The 18,645-nt window shown below is 42.6% G+C and overlaps 1 protein-coding gene across 1 annotated transcript in view; it reads right to left on the bottom strand.

Moving 5' to 3' along the window:
* The window catches only part of LOC126418899 (aminopeptidase N), a 310,305-nt gene that overhangs the window by 103,982 nt on the left and 187,678 nt on the right, over positions 1-18,645 (bottom strand). The window contains exons 7-8 of the mRNA XM_050085916.1: positions 2,767-2,923; positions 95-176 (exon numbers count right to left, since the gene is read on the bottom strand). Of these exons, the coding sequence (XP_049941873.1) occupies positions 95-176; positions 2,767-2,923 (239 nt within the window). The remainder of the gene's footprint in view (positions 1-94; positions 177-2,766; positions 2,924-18,645) is intronic.

Consider the following 18,645-nt stretch of genomic DNA (forward strand, 5'->3'; position numbering starts at 1 on the left):
TGAAAGGACGCGATATCGAAACTATAATATATCTAAAATATAACAGTTCATGAAGACAGTTAATAACTAGGCTGCAGTAAATGATTGTACTCACCACTTGTTCAGATATCTGGTCAGGCCTTTCCTGAATACCTCCGTTCCAAGGAAATGGTCCATCATCCGAATTATGGAAGCACCTAAAATAAAACAAAAAATATAGTAGTTCCTCAAACAGAAAATTTTCAGAACTTAGTGTACTGCTCACCTGAAAATGAGCAATAATGGCTTGCTCTTGCCACACGTACTTTGAGACAGTAACCAACCTAAAAACATACTACTCCTAATAGCCATAATTGTTAGCGTGCAAATGAAGTAAATACTGACGTAATGTGATTAGATACACTGTTCGCAGTCATCAACAAAAATATCTGCACTTCCACCTCTAACGCCCTGAATAATGGTGGTATTTTCAAAATAATTTAGACAAGTTATCTGTATGATGCGGAAAGTGGCACTTCACTCTAAGTATTGACAAGCTGAAAGCATCCACATGAGTACTATAAGAAATCCGCTAAATTTCGGTTATAGGATAAATCACAAAAATCTAAGAGACTACAATTACGGATAACTTAAAGTTATGGCAAATGCAAACCAAAGACTGCGATTTGCTGGCAGTACACTTAGAAAGTGCAACAAGTCTATTAGACTGCTTACAGCACGCTTGGCCGCATTCTTCTGGAGTGTTGCTGTGCAGTGTGGGATCCGCATCAGATGGGACTGACGGAGGACATCAAGAAAGTCCAAAGAGGGGCAGCTCGTTTTGTATTATCGCGAAATAGGGGAGAGAGTGCCACGCATATGATACGCGAATGGGGGTGGGAATCATTAAAACAAAGGCGTTTTTAGTTGCGGCAGGATATTGTCATGAAATTACAATCACCGACTTTCTCCTCCGATTGCGAAAATATTGTGTTGGCTCACACATACGATGGGAGAAATAATCACCGTAATAAAATAACAGAAATCAGAGCTCGCACGGAAAGTTTTAATTGCTCATTTCTCTCTCGCGCAGTTCGAGAGTGCAACGGAAGAGAAACAACTTGAAGGTGATTCTATGAACCCTCTGCCAGGCACTTAATTGCTAATTGCAGAACAATTATGTAGATGTAAATTGTACAGACATGGATTAGCCATGTAAGGTATTGGCTTAATGAAACTGTGTGCCGCCAATTATGGCGAAATGAACCTTCTGGAAAATCGTAATGATGCGGCTACAAGTTTAATTGTTCCAGTACTTCGCTCTGTGGCGTTCAGTTTAGGAATCAGGAAGAGCACTCCTTGTCGATACAGGAGGATTCATTATGAAAGCATCACAATGGCACTTTCTTTCTCCCAGGAGTTATGCTCCAGCAAGATATGTAGGAGTGATAAATGTGGAATTTAGAAGAGCTGGGAGAGTCACTGACGGATCAAACTATTGAGATATGTTTGGATGACTGAGCTAGTAAGAGGACGCCCGTGAAAGCTCCAGGAGAGTGTACCGATCCGGTAAAGTGTTGTAATGTGTTAGAAAGCTTCAAACCACACATTCTGCAGCACAGTAAAAGATTCTGGGGATTGATTCATATGCCAAGTTTACAACGCAGTTGAAACACTAGTTTCTTCAAAAACGTCTATGGTCGTTCTTTCATGCATAATGTTATCATTAGCTATAATGCTCCTAAATGTGCATTTATTTTTCTTCTGCACTGAAGCAAACATCTGCTCCAGACGCTTTTGTTGACAGCTTAGGTTGCCTGCTTAGGATGACGACGATTAACACCACATGCCCTTCTTCACGCCCCCCCCCCCCACCAACCCCACCCATCAGCGTGATTACCTAAAAGAATAGCGCACTCATGTATAAAACAACTCAATTTTAAGAGAAGTTAGTTTTTCACGCATCTCAATATTTATGACATCGTGCCAACTGAAATATGTTTCATACATTGATATAATTTGGAGGAAAATTCGGTGGTATATATGGATACTGTCTGGAAAATGTGCTGTGAATAGAGTCATTAGTAAAATGAAGTAGTAAATTGAAACCTCATGTCTGGCGCTGAAGCTTTGTGGCATGTACAGCGAAAATGTGGTAAGCGATAAACTATTTTTCTTTCATTATTCTGTGAGGGTGTCTCAAGAAAAAGGTCGGAAAAAGTTTGAAATTAAGTGCAAAGTTCTTTGGAAGTCGCTAAGTGCTCTCATTTTTAAATGCTGGATGAAGTCACTTACGCTGCCTCAAGGCAAATACACAGTTTCTCACTGTAATATTTGCCTTATTGAGTTGAACTTCTAAGTTAAGATTACACTTCTTAATGGGGCAGATTATGACAGAAATTTAAATCTTTAAATTCGTTCAATAATCACGTGAAATACTGAAAATCAAATCTTTGTTGCCTCTGGAAGCCGTTACATAGGCAACCTGCAACAACAACGATGAACCTTTTTCAGCAGGTTAGTAATATAGATAAGTCACGTCTAATAAACACGATTGGAAACACTGCTTTCTGGAAACCAAATGCAACAAAACGATGTCGGCAGATTTAGTTAACTCTTGGTATTGCAATAACAAATACAACTATTGTATAACAGATAAGAGTAATAAGATGCATCCTGTAATTTGCATGTGCTTCTTAAAACCAAGCCGGCGTTGTTAGAGGATTTCTTCTTTAGTCACTGCGATTCGCTTCGCGATATATTGTCGCCATTGTTATAACAGAAACGATTACGAAGATGGCCGCTTACCTTTGCCATAGGAGATCCTGTCGAAGATCTCGTTGATCTCGTCCGGATGGCCCACCTCGATAGAAATCTGGTGCGATGACTCGAGGGCGTCGAGGGACATTACGTTCTGCAGGTCGGCTGTTACCATCTGCTCCAGCACCCTCCACGTCGGCTCCACCTGAGAACACACCCCGGAAGTTGTCAAATGAGTCAGTGCGCGATGCCTTCGATTGCTGTTGGGATCTATGCATTCACTTACTAGCGTAGTGAATAATGTTGCTGAGTGCGTGAAAAGGCAGCCATAACTGCATGAATGGTAGGAAGATTAGGATTTAACTTCTCGTTGACGACGAGTTCATTAGAGATGGAGCACGAACTCCGATTGGGGAAGAAAATCGGACGCTTCCCATTCAAAGGAACCATCGAAAACATCGTCTTAATCGATTTGGCAAATCACGGATAGTATAAATCTGGATACCCGGACTGTGATTTGAAACTTGTTCATCCTGAAAAGTAGTGTAGCTGCTTAATCACATCTCTGCCTCTCTTGACTCGTTGTAATCGAAAAGTGGCTGATAGCCTCGTTTCATTACAACGATATAATTGTTATGTCCACGGTGTTGCTGGCGTGTAGCTTCTTCAAAGACGCACACGATAGTCGATCCAAGCTTGCCTTGCGCTATGCTCTTCGAGCCGACACGCGCGTGGGCGACAGTAGTACTTTTTTCGTAGTTCTTAGCACGCCCACGGAAGGGCGGTAGGTCAGAATTAGTGATTCCCTAAGGCCCCTTATACGATCAAAAAATTTGACAAACTTTACTAAGTTTGTCAAATATCTGACGGCCTATGACACTGTTCGACATATTTGTCAAACACAGAGAATGTCGTGTTTGAGAGAAATTTTGATTGCGAGAAGATTTGACAGGGTGCTGGACATTGTTTGTGTCGGTGAGTCGCTGTGCATGTTCAGTGAAAAAGAATTTTATTACAATTTGTCTCTCGGCGTCGTGAGCATCTACAACCATGCAAACTACGATCAAAGATAAAAACAAAACAGCACTGACAATTGCCAAAAGGGTAGAGTTGTTGTGTCTTTCCCAGTCATATATTACACGGGAAGAGGATAATAAGAGAATCAATATTCTATGCACAACATACAAACAGAAGTACAATAAAACAAAATAAAAAATCTAAGCGGTCCATTTCTTCCACGGACGATATATCTGTTGCCACTTTGCTGCATTTTAATGAACTGACAGTAGAGGACCAAGTAGAAGAGAATAAATTTTCGCATACTTGTGTCTTCTTTTCCAATGAAAGGGGAAGACACTCGGTTATTAAAAGATTGATTGTCCGTTCGGAGAAAGTTGATGAAATCCTCATGTTCCGAGTGTAATATTTACTTTACCAAATTTCTTTCTCAATTTCAACCATTTCCTAGAACAGCGCCTTGTTTTTTTCCCTTCTTTATACACGTTGCTGAAGTCACGGGCAGAAAAGCTTTTCTAAATTGGTAGCCACTTCAACTAGTGTCAAAATACTGTGCAACACGAACAGCGCCTGCTTCAAAAGTGAGGTTTAATTGTCAGACTTTGTTGGTACCATTCGTTTACAGACTTGATTGATCATATACCGTGCCCTTCACGAGCTGGAGTTGAGTCCGTGCTGGTGTCTCTAGATGAAGGGCGCAGACCTCGATGCTCTTGTCTGCAACTTCCTTTGATGAGATCTAGCCATGCCTAGCGTCTGAACTGCGTTTCTTTATTGCAGTATCTTTGTGCGAATATTTTTATGTATCATTTTTCGTAACGATTCCGGTTTTATATGCGCTTGGGACTTAGAAATTCTCTGAACGATTTTTACAAGACGACCACGTGAATCTGTACATCATTTGATACTTGTCCATCAGCATTTGGATGTAGTTTCACTTACCTGTTTCTGAAGAAAAGAAAGATAACTGTCCCTTGCAGACGCTATTTTGTTCCGAGAATTTGTTGATTTTTTGTCAGGATGTTTGGAGCAATTATTTTGTTTGGTATGGTCGGGAACCACATTTATCCCCGATGTGTTTCAATTTGTATACCCTCCCACATGTTTGTCCAGAAATATTAATAGAAATATATCTTCGAGGTTATTATTGTGGTCTTCAGTCCTGAGACTGGTTTGATGCAGCTCTCCATGCTACTCTATCCTGTGCAAGCTTCTTCATCTCCCAGTACCTACTGCAACCTACATCCTTCTGAATCTGTTTAGTGTGTTCATCTCTTGGTCTCCGTCTACGATTTTTACCCACCACGCTGCCCTCCAATACTAAATTGGTGATCCCTTGATGCCTCAGAACATGTCCTACCAACCGATCCCTTCTTCTAGTCAAATTGTGCCACAAACTTCTCCCCAATCCTATTCAGTACCTCCTCATTAGTTATATGGTCTACCCACCTAATCGTCAGCATTCTTCTGTAGCACCACATTTCGAAAGCTTCTATTCTCTTCTTGTCCAAACTAGCTATCGTCCATGTTTCACTTCCATACATGGCTACGCTCCATACAAATACTTTCAGAAACGACTTCCGGACACGTAAATCAATACTCGATGTTAACAAATTTCTCTTCTCCAGAAGCGCTTTCCTTGCCATTGACAGTCTACATTTTATATCCTCTCTACTTTGACCATCATCAGTTATTTTGCTCCCCAAATAGCAAAACTCCTTTACTACTTTAAGTGTCTCATTTCCTAACCTAATTCCCGCAGCATCAACTGACTTAATTCGACTACATTCCATTATCCTCGTTTTGCTTTTGTTGATGTTCATCTTATACCCTCCTTTCAAGACACTGTCTATTCCGTTCAACTGCTCTTCCAAGTCCTTTGCTGTCTCTGACAGAATTACCATGTCATCGGCGAACCTCAAAGTTTTTATTTCCTCTCCATGGATTTTAATACCTACTCCGAATTTTTCTTTTGTTTCCTTCACTGCTTGCTCAATATACAGATTGAATAACATCGGGGATAGGCTAAAACCCTGTCTCACTCCCTTCCCAACCGCTGCTTCCCTTTCGTGCCCCTCGACCCTTATAACTGCCATCTGGTTTCTGTACAAATTGTAAATAGCCTTTCGCTCCCTGTATTTTAGCCCTGCCACTTTCAGAATTTGAAAGAGAGTATTCCAGTCAACATTGTCAATAGCTTTCTCTAAGTCTACAAATGTTAGAAACGTAGGTTTGCCTTTCCTTAATCTAGCTTCTAAGATAGGTCGTAGGGTCAGTATTGCCTCACGTGTTCCAATATTTCTACGGAATCCAAACTGATCTTCCCCGAGGTCAGCTTCTACCAGTTTTTCCATTCGTCTGTAGAGAATACGCGTTAGTATTTTGCATCCGTGACTTATTAAACTGATTGTTCGGTAATTTTCACATCTGTCAGCACCTGCTTTCTTTGGGATCGGAATTATTATATTCTTCTTAAAGTCTGAGGGTGTTTCGCCTGTCTCATACATCTTGCTCACCAGATGGTAGAGTTTTGTCAGGACTGGCTCTCCCAAGGCCGTCAGTAGTTCTAATGGAATGTTGTCTACTCCCGGGGCCTTCCTTCCACTCAGGTCTTTCAGTGCTCTGTCAAACTCTTCACGCAGTATCGTATCTCCCATTTCATCTTCATCTACATCCTCTTCCATTTCCATAATACTGTCCTCGAGTACATTGACCTTTTATAGGCCCTCTATATACTTCCTCCACTTTTCTGCTTTCCCTTCTTTGCTTAGAATTGGGTTTCCATCTGAGCTCTTGATATTCATACAAGAGGTTCTCTGTTCTCCAAAGGTCTCTTTAATTGTTCTGTAGGCAGTATCCGTCTTACCCCTAGTGAGATAAGAGATAAGCCTCTACATCCTTACATTTGTCATCTAGCCATCCCTGCTTAGCCATTTTGCACTTCCTGTCGATCTTGTTTTTGAGACGTTTGTATTCCTTTTCGCCTGCTTCATTTACTGCATTTTTATATTTTCTCCTTTCATCAATTAAATTCAGTATTTCTTCTGTTACCCAAGGATTTCTACTAGCCCTCGTCTTTTTACCTGCTAGGTCCTCTGCTGCCTTCACTACTTCATCTCTTAAAGCTACGCATTCATCTTCTACTGTATTTCTTTCCCCATACCTGTCAATTGTTCCCTTATGCTCTCCCTGAAACTCTCTACAACCTCTGGTTCTTTCAGTTTATCCAGGTCCCATCTCCTTAAATTCCCACCTTTTTGCAGTTTCTTCAGTTTTAATCTACAGTTCATAACCAATAGATTGTGGTCAGAGTCCACATCTGCCCCTGGAAATGTCTTACAATTTAAAACCTGGTTCCTAAATCTCTGTCTTACCATTATGTAATCTATCTGAAACCTGTCAGTATCTCCAGGCTTCTTCCATGTATACAACCTTCTTTCATGATTCTCAAACCAAGTGTTAGCTATGATTAAGTTGTACTCTGTGCAAAATTCTACCAGGCGGCTTCCTCTTTCATTTCTTAGCCCCAATCCATATTCACCTACTACATTTCCTTCTCTTTCTTTTCCTACTACCAAATTCCAGTCACCCATGACTATTAAATTTTCGCCTCCTTTCACTATCTGAATAATTTCTTTTATCTCATCGTATATTTCATCAATTGCTTCGTCATCTGCAGAGCTAGTTGGCATATAAACTTGTACTACTGTAGTAGGCGTGGGCTTCGTGTCTATCTTGGCCACCATAATGCGTTCACTGTGCTGTTTGTAGTAGTTTACCGGCACTCCTATTTTTAATTCATTATTAAACCTTCTCCTGCATTACCCCTATTTGATTTTGTATTTTTAACCTTGTATTCACCTGACCAGAAGTCTTGTTCCTGGTGCCACCGAACTTCACTAATTCCCACTATATTTATCTTTAACCTATCCATTTCCCTTATTAAATTTTCTAACCTACCTGCCCGATTAAGGGATCTGACATTCCACGCTCCGATCCGTAGAACGCCAGTTTTCTTTCTCCTGATAACGACATCCTCTTGAGTAGTCCCCGCCCGGTGATCCGAATGGGGGACTATTTTACCTCCGGAATATGTTACCCAAGAGGACGCCATCATCATTTAATCATACAGTAAAGCTGCATGCCCTCGGGAAAAATTACGGCCGTAGTTTCCCATTGCTTTCAGCCGTTCGCAGGCCGGCCGGAGTGGCCGAGCGTTTCTAGGCGCTTCAGTCTGGAACTGCGCGACCGCTACGATCGCAGGTTCGAATCCTGTCTCGGGCATGGATGTGTGTGATGTCCTTAGGTTAGTTAGGTTTAAGTAGTTGTAAGTTCTAGGGGACTGATGACCTCAGATGTTAAGTCCCATAGTGCTCAGAGCCAGAGCCAGCCGTTCGCAGTAGCAGCACAGCAAGGCTGTTTTGGTTAGTGTTACAAGGCCAGATCAGTCAATCATCCAGACTGTTGCCCCTGGAACTACTGAAAAGGCTGCTGCTCCTCTTCAGGAACCACACGTTTGTCTGGCCTCTCAACAGATACCCCTCCGTTGTGGTTGCACCTACGGTACGGCAATCTGTATCGCTGAGGCACGCAAGCCTCCCCACTAACGGCAAGGTCCATGGTTCTTGGGGGGGGGGGGGGGGTTCTTGGAGGTAGATTTCCTTATTGTTTTTCTTCTGTAATTTATGTGAAAGATTGAATTTTTAACACTGCTAATTTTCTTGATCAACAGATTTATGTGTAATAAATGATTTTCCTTGGTGGTTGGTAAGTAACTCTTTCAGTGTTGACATCTGCAACTACTGATTAAATAAATAGTTGTGTAAAATTTGTTTCGGACAAGGACACATGAGTGATTTTCCAGGAATCAAGGTAATATCTCCTCACTACCCACTGCTAGAGAACATCTTAAATCTATGTGAGGCCTTGATTTTTCATTAACTGATTCTTTTGACTTTGTGTCAAATCCTCCTAATATGTAATTTGAGTAATAGTGATTTTTTGCAGAATACGGGTTATCAGTAACAGTTTATGATCGTCTGTGGATAATGTCTACAGATATTTTCGATTTTTTTTACTGACAACGGAGGCTTACTACGGAGGGTAAAAAGCTGCACATGGTGCAGTCGTAACTAGGAGTTTGAGTCCAAACATGATGACCTGCATAGTAGCTGAGCATACATTCAAAGCTATTAAACATTGATTGTTAACTAATATAAAAAGCTGTTCTTTCAACATGAGACCGGGGTTAAAACCTTACAATAGCTATTAGAGAGAGAGAAAGCGAGAGTGTTTGCTCCTAACTGTGAAAGGATTAGTAAAACCTATGCTTCTTTTTCATTCATTCCTGGAACTGTGTACCAGAACGGACTTGGCAGCAAGTGTGTGTATATAAAGTTACGTACAGAGGAAATGGTTTAACACAAAGACTTTTTTTCTTTTAGTAGTTACAGACAGACTAGTTATGCACCCTGTTGACATGTGCAGTGCAGCTAATTTTTTATAGCTTTTCTTAGCTGAGGTGCATTATACACTCCTGGAAATGGAAAAAAGAACACATTGACACCGGTGTGTCAGACCCACCATACTTGCTCCGGACACTGCGAGAGGGCTGTACAAGCAATGAGCACACGCACGGCACAGCGGACACACCAGGAACCGCGGTGTTGGCCGTCGAATGGCGCTAGCTGCGCAGCATTTGTGCACCGCCGCCGTCAGTGTCAGCCAGTTTGCCGTGGCATACGGAGCTCCATCGCAGTCTTTAACACTGGTAGCATGCCGCGACAGCGTGGACGTGAACCGTATGTGCAGCTGACGGACTTCGAGCCAGGGCGTATAGTGGGCATGCGGGAGGCCGGGTGGACGTACCGCCGAATTGCTCAACACGTGGGGCGTGAGGTCTCCACAGTACATCGATGTTGTCGCCAGTGGTCGGCGGACGGTGCACGTGCCCGTCGACCTGGGACCGGACCGCAGCGACGCACGGATGCACGCCAAGACCGTAGGATCCTACGCAGTGCCGTAGGGGACCGCACCGCCACTTCCCAGCAAATTAGGGACACTGTTGCTCCTGGGGTATCGGCGAGGACCATTCGCAACCGTCTCCATGAAGCTGGGCTACGGTCCCGCACACCGTTAGGCCGTCTTCCGCTCACGCCCCAACATCGTGCAGCCCGCCTCCAGTGGTGTCGCGACAGGCGTGAATGGAGGGGCGAATGGAGACGTGTCGTCTTCAGCGATGAGAGTCGCTTCTGCCTTGGTGCCAATGACGGTCGTATGCGTGTTTGGCGCCGTGCAGGTGAGCGCCACAATCAGGACTGCATACGACCGAGGCACACAGGGCCAACACTCGGCATCATGGTGTGGGGAGCGATCTCCTACACTGGCCGTACACCACTGGTGATCGTCGAGGGGACACTGAATAGTGCACGGTACATCCAAACCGTCATCGAACCCATCGTTCTACCATTCCTAGACCGGCAAGGGAACTTGCTGTTCCAACAGGACAATGGACGTCCGCATGTATCCCGTGCCACCCAACGTGCTCTAGAAGGTATAAGTCAACTACCCTGGCCAGCAAGATCTCCGGATCTATCCCCCTTTGAGCATGTTTGGGACTGGATGAAGCGTCGTCTCACGCGGTCTGCACGTCCAGCACGAACGCTGGTCCAACTGAGGCGCCAGGTGGAAATGGCATGGCAAGCCGTTCCACAGGACTACATCCAGCATCTCTACGATCGTCTCCATGGGAGAATAGCAGCCTGCATTGCTGCGAAAGGTGGATATACACTGTACTAGTGCCGACATTGCGCATGCTCTGTTGCCTGTGTCTATGTGCCTGTGGTTCTGTCAGTGTGATCATGTGATGTATCTGACCCCAGGAATGTGTCAATAAAGTTTCCCCTTCCTGGGACAATGAATTCACGGTGTTCTTATATCAATTTCCAGGAGTGTATGTCGCTTGAGAACAGTCCGCGCTGCTGAAGAACTCACTTAAGTGCATGTTTTGTCTGTTAGTATGACGGCACAGCATTAACCGCGAAACCGTAACGGGATCGTTTAGTTGGCGTGAGAGTATTATGGAGATGCCCACCGAACTCTAGTGACTGACGCTACAACAGATGCACAGTGCGTCACGGAGAGGTATACTGCCGAGAGGGTACGTTCAGGGTAGAGTCGGGCGACATATTGCGTCCTACTACTTACGTCTCGCGAAATGACCACAACCGGAAATTAGAGCTAAAGCGGAGGTCTACCAGCAATCACCCCTTCCACGCGCCATTCTCGGATAAAACAGGGAAGGGGCGATCAGACGGTGGAGTCAGAAGTGCGCTCCACCATGCACCGTAATGTAATATGCGGAGTATTAATGTAGATACGATGGTTGTAAAATACTCAGACGAATTATTTACAGAAGAGCGGAAAACTAATAGAAGCCTAAGGGAAAGTCAGTTCGTATTTTGGAGAAATGTAGGAACACTCGAAGCAATTCTGATCCTGCGTCTTGTGAAAGAAGATAGACGGAAGAATGGAAAGGAAAACGTATTTTTATGGCATTTATAGACGTAGAGAAATATTTGACACTGTTAAAAGGACTAAATTCTTTGAAATTTTGAAGGTAGAAGAGATAACATACAAGGAGCGAAAAATTACTTACAACTTATGTAGAGACCAGGCTGTCGTTATCAAAGTCGGAGGTCATCAAAGGGAAGAGGTAGTTGAGAAGGAAGTGAGACTGGGTTGTAGCCTGTGTCCAGTGTTATTCAATTTGTGCAATGAGCAAAAAAGGAAAGGAAACAAATGAGATACTTGGAAAAGTATTTTAAGTTCAGGGGACAGAATTAAAAAACTTCGAGCTTTGCCAATGGCTTAATTCTGTCAGAGACGGCAAAGAACTTGGAAGAGCAGTTGAACGGAATGGATAGTGTCTTGGAAAGAGATTGTAAGATGAACATCAACAGAACTGAAAGAAAGGTAATGGAATGCAGTCGGATGAGGTCAAATGATGCTGAAGGAACTAGATTATCAAATGAGACACTAAAAGTAGTTGAGAGGTTCTGCTACTTGGCAGCAAAACTGGAGAAGATAAAAATATAGAATGGCAATAGCATGAGATTTTTCTTTGAAAAAAGAGGAATTTATTAATTTCTAATATAAATATAAGTGTTAGGAGAACTTTTCTGGAAGTATTTGTCTGGAGTGTAGTTTTGGACAGCAGTGAAACATGGGCGACAAGCAATTCAGACATGAAGAGAATACAAGCTTTTGATATCTGGTGCTACAGAATAACCCTGAAGACAATACGGGTAGATCGCATAGGTAATGAGGAGGTATTGGAGTGAATTTGGGATAAAATAAATTTCTGATATAGTTTGACTAAAAGAAGGGACCAGTTGATAAAACATAATATGATGCATCTAGGAATAGTCAATTTGGTAATGGAGGAAAATGTGGAGGGGAAAAATTGTAGAGGGAGTTCTAGACACGAATACAGGAAGAAGATTCAAATGGACATACTCTACGTGATCAAAAGTATCCGGACACTTGGCTGAAAATGACTTGCAAGTTCGTGGCGCTCTCATCGGGAATACTGGATTTCAATATGGTGTTGGTCATCCCTTAGCCTTGATGACAGCTTCCACCTCGCAGGCATACGTTCAATCAGGTGCTGGAAAGTTTCTTGGGGAATGGCAGCCCATTCTTCACGCAGTATTGCACTGAGAAGAGGTATCGATGTCGGTCGGTGAGGCCTGGCACGAAGTCGGTCTTCCAAAACATTCCAAAGCTGTTCTACAAGATCCAGGTCAGGACTCTGTGCAGGCCAGTCCATTACAGGGATGTTATTCTCGTGTATCCATTCCGCCACAGACCGTCCATCATGAACAGGTGCTCGATCATGTTGAAAGATGAATCACCGTCCCCGAATTGCTCTTCAACAGTGGGAAGCACGAAGGTGCTTAAAACATCAATGTAAGCCTGTGCTGTAATAGTGTTACGCAAAACAGCAAGGGGTGCAAGCCCTCTCCATGAAAAGCACAACCAGACTATTAAAACACCGCCTCCGAATTTTAGTTGACACTACACGCGCTGGCAGATGACATTCACCGGGCATTTGCCATACCCACACCATTCCATCGGATCGCCATACTGTGTACCGTGATTCGTCACTCCATACAACGTTTTTCCACTGTTAAATCGTCCAATGTTTACGCTCCTTACATCAAGCGTGGCGTCGTTTGGTATTTACCGGCGTGATGTGTGGCTTATGAGCAGCCGCTCGATCATGAAATCCAAGTTTTCTCACCTCCCGCGTATCTGTCATAGTACTTGCAGTGGATCCTGATGCAGTTTGGAATTCCTGTGTGATGTTCTGGATAGATGTCTGCCTGTTGAACATTACTACCCCCTTCAGCTGTCGGCGGTCTGTGTCAGTCAACAGACGAGGTCGGCCTGTACGCTTTTGCGCTGTACGTGTCCTTTCACGTTTCCACTTCACTATCACGTCGGAAACAGTAGATCTAGTGATGTTTAGGAGTGTGGAAATCGCACGTACAGACGTACGACACAAGTTACACGCAATCACCTGACCGCGTTCGAAGTCCGTGAGTTCGGCGGAGCACCCCATTCTGCTCTCGCACGATGTTTAATGGCTACTTAGGTTGCTGATATGGAGTACCTGGCAGTAGGTGGCAGCACAATGCACCTAACATGAAAATCGTATTTTTTTTTGGGGTGTCCGGCTACTTTTGATCACATAGTGTAGGTTGCAGTACTTCTTCAGATACGAAGAATCTTGCTAAGGATTGTCGTAGAGAGCTGCGTTTGATGTGTCTTCGAACTGGTAACCGTAACAACAACGACAACAACAACAACAACTTCTTCTCCAACCACCAACCTTCTATTACTCTGTTCATGTATCAGTATTACAAAGTATTTGGAAAATGCTTTCCTGGAACCAATGAAACCAGTCTTGAGGCGGAGCCACTATAAAATAAACACATACGAGGTTCTGTCTCACTTTAGACGTCACTAAATCAGTGCAGGAGATAGGTGTCGGAGCAGGCGTCTGGGAAGATATAAGGGCGTTGCCAGCAGTAAGAAGCCGGCAAGTTCTTTCGGGAAACGCCGGCAGTGCATCACTGAGCTGGAGTGAAGCCAGTAATTCCCGAGAAAGGCCACCCTTTAGCAGCTGCAGATGACAAAGTGCGGGGAGGTCGATGTGGTCTTGCGTCCAACCCCTCCCCTCCCTTTTCCATAGCTTTACCACGAAACAAGCTGTATTTCTTATTTATGGACAAAACTTGGTACTTCAGTTTGTACCTTCGCGCAAAATGGTCACGAGTTTTTAGCGAAAATTAATCCGGTTTTTTTGTGGTTGCTCTGCTGCTTCGTAAATTACAAAACAACAAAGCGTTTTTAATTTTTATACCGTTCTATTATCTAGCACACAGCAACCCGAGACGTAGTCAAAACATTTCCCTATAAGGTTTTTTCAAAATAAACACTCGATAAAAAAACTGAAGATCTGAGGAAATGTAGAAAGAACGTCCCTTGTGACTAACATAGTTAGTTACTACCTTACGTAAACTACCAAAAAAATTATTTACTAATTCTACTTCATGCAGCAGAAGTTCCTCAATTACGCTTAAGTATCAGACCAGAGATGTTTTCAGATCACTTAGGGTCCGCAGATCATTCTTGCAAGACACATTTACATAATTTCCAGAGTGAAATTATGACATCTCCGTTTGCATCTGCATTTGAATTTCCCTTACTTTGTGTTTTTTTTTCAATAATTTTTTCGGTACTTTTTCTGATTCATTAAAATTACAAGAGTTATGTGGTTTGTAGCCAAGATGCAGCTAGCTGAGATGCCATTTTGAAAGTTTTATTTATTTTTTGTTAATACCACTTGAAGGGGCCACTGCGAAAGCAAGGTGCGGAAGTTGTTTCTGTGGGTTTCCTTAACCACTGGAATCAGATACCGGTGTTATTGTCTTAAAAAGGACACGCCATATTTCCTTCTCTAATTCCTAATGACCACACTGATGGGATGTTAAGAACGAATTCCCCTCCTTCATTTCAAGATATTCGGAGTAATCCTACAGTTTTTCGGTGGGGTTAAGATACGAGATAATTGTGGGCCTTTGGAGTGCTTGGTATCATGACCTCTTCCAGGAACCTGTCGACGTTTCCAGCCTTGCAGCAAGGTGAATAACATTTCCGAAAACTCATAATACTGTTGACGCTATTTCCAAAGAAGGAACCAAATTGGGCAGGAATGCCTTCCATATGCATTGATGGAGCCAGATAATGCCATGGAAACTTGCAGTCGATTGCAACGGTATCCTCCAGACCATTAAATAAATACCTTGGCCAGTAACAGCACTACAACACTTCCTTTGCGTACTCCTGAAATTACTTTTACATTTCATGATTTCGGATTATTAAGAAAGTGGCATTGGGTTCTATCTGCTAAGGGGTCCTAACTCCAATCACAAAAGCTCGTCCAGTATTCAGAAAGCTCTTTGTTTTTTTTCTTTTTTACTAGGTGACAGTGCGGAAAAAGTGGTAGCAGCGACGTCGGGGAGGATCTGAAGATACGAAGGAAAACGCGAGCCAGACATGATCACACGCCCTGTCTTAGAAGATAGACTGAGGAAAGAAAAACCTATTTTTATCTATTGCCTTCCGGAAGTAGAGGAACATGGTATCAAACTCAGCGCTGTGCTTTAGATCTCTTGAACGAATGGAGCGAATTGAGTTTCTTAAGAACGCCACTATCGGAAGTCCTGCAGAACTTGTTTCCGGTCTCCAAAAAGGTTTTAAGCAGCGACTTAGGGAAATACGCTGTCGTGTCACATTTTTAAGACAACCTCCTATATGTGACCATCATAGAAACTACGAAGTCCCATGTGACCTAGATTTCCGATGTGGAGGTGCCGCATAAAAGTGCTTGGACTCCATCCGACATTCTAAAATCTAGCAGTTCATCTTTCCAGTACACTAGAAGTAACCAGGCACTTGGTTAGAACACCATTTCAAAGAATCACACAGCACGTAGCACTACAAAACTTGCGACCGGCGGCGTATAGACAAATAATTTTTGAATTTATTTGACAGTGTCGGTATTGGAATACTGATAATAGGTGACAGGCTGTATTCACGAACGATTAGTTTTTCTGTGTTACAAAACAGATACAGGGCGTCCCAAACCTTTACAGTCTAATAAAGGCGATATAATACTAAACCCAGTACTTTGAGATCTGGAGTTAATGACTGGAAATGAGTTTCTAACACTTTTGTTGACACAAACATTTTGTGCTGATACAAATTATTTGCAAAAGAATGGAAAAACTCGTAGAAGCGACGTCAAGGAAGGTCTGGAGATATTCGAAACAAGCGAGGCAATGCTGACCACACGACTTATCTGAGAAGATAGACAGAAGAAATAAAAACTTATGGTTAGAGCATTTGTAGATTTAGAGAAAGTTTTTGACAATGTTGACTGAAACACACCATTTAAAATCTGAAGCTAACAGGGTAAAACACAGGGAGTTAAAAAGTTGTCTACAACTTGTCCACGAACCAGAGTACAATTGTGAATCGTAAAGCATAAAAAGTAAGTCTTAATTGAGAAGGGAGTGAGACAGGATTGTAGGATATCCCCGATGTTATTCAATCTATACACCGGTTAAGCAGTAAAGGAAAACAAGAAGCAATTTGGAATTGGAATTAAAGTTCTAGGACAAGAAATAAAATTTTATGGTTTGACGATGACGTAACAATTCTATCAGAGACGGCAAAGGATTTGGAAGAACAAGCTAATCAATTGGATAAGATCTTGAAAAGAGATTACAAGATGAATGTCAACAGAAGTAAAACAAGGGTAACGGAATATAGTCGAATTAAATCAGCTGATGCTGAGAGAATTTGGAAATGAGGCACTAAAAGTAATCTATGAGTTTTGATGTTTGGTCACCAAATTAAGTGACAATAGCCGATGTAGAGAGGATATAAAATGCAGAATGGCAGTTGCAAGGAAAGCGTTTCTAAAAAAAAGGGGGAATCTGTTAACACTGAATATGAAATTTAAGTTTAGGAAGTCTTTTATGAATGGTGTAGTGTAGCCTTGTACGGAAGTGAAATTTGGTCGGTAGGCAGTTAAGACAAGACGAGAATAGAAGCTTTTGATATATGGTGCTACACAAGAATGCTGAAAATCAGATAAGTAGATCGAATACCTAATGAGATGATAGTGAATAGAACTGGTAAAAAAGAAAGATGTAGCACAACATGACCAAAAGAAGGAATTCATTGATAGGAGACATTCAAGGAGTCGTCAGTTTGGTAATCGAAAAAAGTGTGTGGGAAAAATTGTAAAGAAGACAAAGGTAGAGTTGCATTAAACAAGACTGAATGCCTCATCAAAATCAGGAACAACTGAAGCTCACAACTGTTGAAAGTGAAGACTCAACGCATGCGTTACAATGACGCATAATATTATGATATTCTATCTTAAATATCTCGTTGGTCTGTTGTACAATGAGACAAGCTTCTAGGACCCAACCAAGAACTTCCTCTTCAGTATCTAATGGCGTTCCATACACAAACGCCTTCATGTAACCCATAACAAATAATTTCCGTGGATGCAACACAGACAATTTTGTACCGTTTTCCAATGCAGTGCAACCAGTGCTGATGCAGATACTTGAGCAGTCGTACTGAAATATTCATTTGCAACCAATGGTCCTTTCCCGAAACTATCGTCTGTATAACATTGATCTGAAAGATTTGGATACTTTAGAGACAATAGTGTGTCGCAGAATAACCATTGAGGACTGCATCAACAAGAGATCGGGGGAACAACTATAATCTTTTAAGCGTTGTTTACATCTACATCTAAATTCTGCAAATCACTGTGAAGTGCAAAGTAGAGGCCCCTCTCTATACAGAAAAGATGCAACATCAGAAAATTGTAGGTAAATCAGGATGACGTGCAGAGGATCTAGCAGTTTCTCAATATCGGTCACGTGCACACCTTGGAACGGAACAGGTAACCTTCAGCGCGTCGAAAGTTTAAATGGCAGCACGGCACGTAGTCAGCCAGTTCCAGCTGCGGAACAGTCCCGGGTACCCTCAACTACAGTACGTTCAGAGAGCAGCCAAGCCTGTACAACCATGAAGTCGTCATTCTCACCACTGATCACTGCCTCGTTGGACTCTGCCGCCTAATGGACAGGAAACTTCCAAGTGGGCTTAATCTCTCCGTGAGGAGTTTCGAAGTTGGACTTAGTCCCAGTGAGAAACTTTTTGGTTAACTTAGACTATAAGTGATTAGTTAACTATTCGATCAAACTTTTCTGCACCAGTGAATTTTTGTCTCATCAAAGTTTTACTAACCATCAAAGTAGTCACCAGCATTGCGTGTAACCCGTTGCCAGCGATGTGGAAGTCGTAGGATATTTTTAGCAGTGCCAGCTGTCTTGACAGTCGGAGCGGCGCGGTCTATTGCTCGACAAATTTGTAGCAGTTCTGAAGCGAATGCCGTGAAGTGTTTCCTTCAGTTTAGAAATCGAGTTGAACTTACGAGGGCTTAAGTCAGGGGATTGCAATAGGTGGTACAGCACCTAGCAGCTTCTCACTGTACATCATTCATACAACGTTATGTCACGGTGACACCGATATTGTGCTGTACCATTGAAGACTGTGCTGCCTTCACGATACGTAGAAGAATGCCACATATGGTATAGTACACAGGATGGTCAGAAACAGTCTGAAACGCTTGTAATGGTGTTTTGGGGTAGGTTGGCTGAGAAATAATTGTTAAGAAAAAATTTGATACGTTACATGGTTTCCTGAACTTATTTAATATTCAAGCTAGCCAATCAGACCATTGCGAGCGCAGAT

This window comes from Schistocerca serialis, chromosome 9 (genome assembly GCF_023864345.2).
Source record: "Schistocerca serialis cubense isolate TAMUIC-IGC-003099 chromosome 9, iqSchSeri2.2, whole genome shotgun sequence".
Classification (NCBI taxonomy): Eukaryota; Metazoa; Arthropoda; class Insecta; order Orthoptera; family Acrididae; genus Schistocerca; species Schistocerca serialis.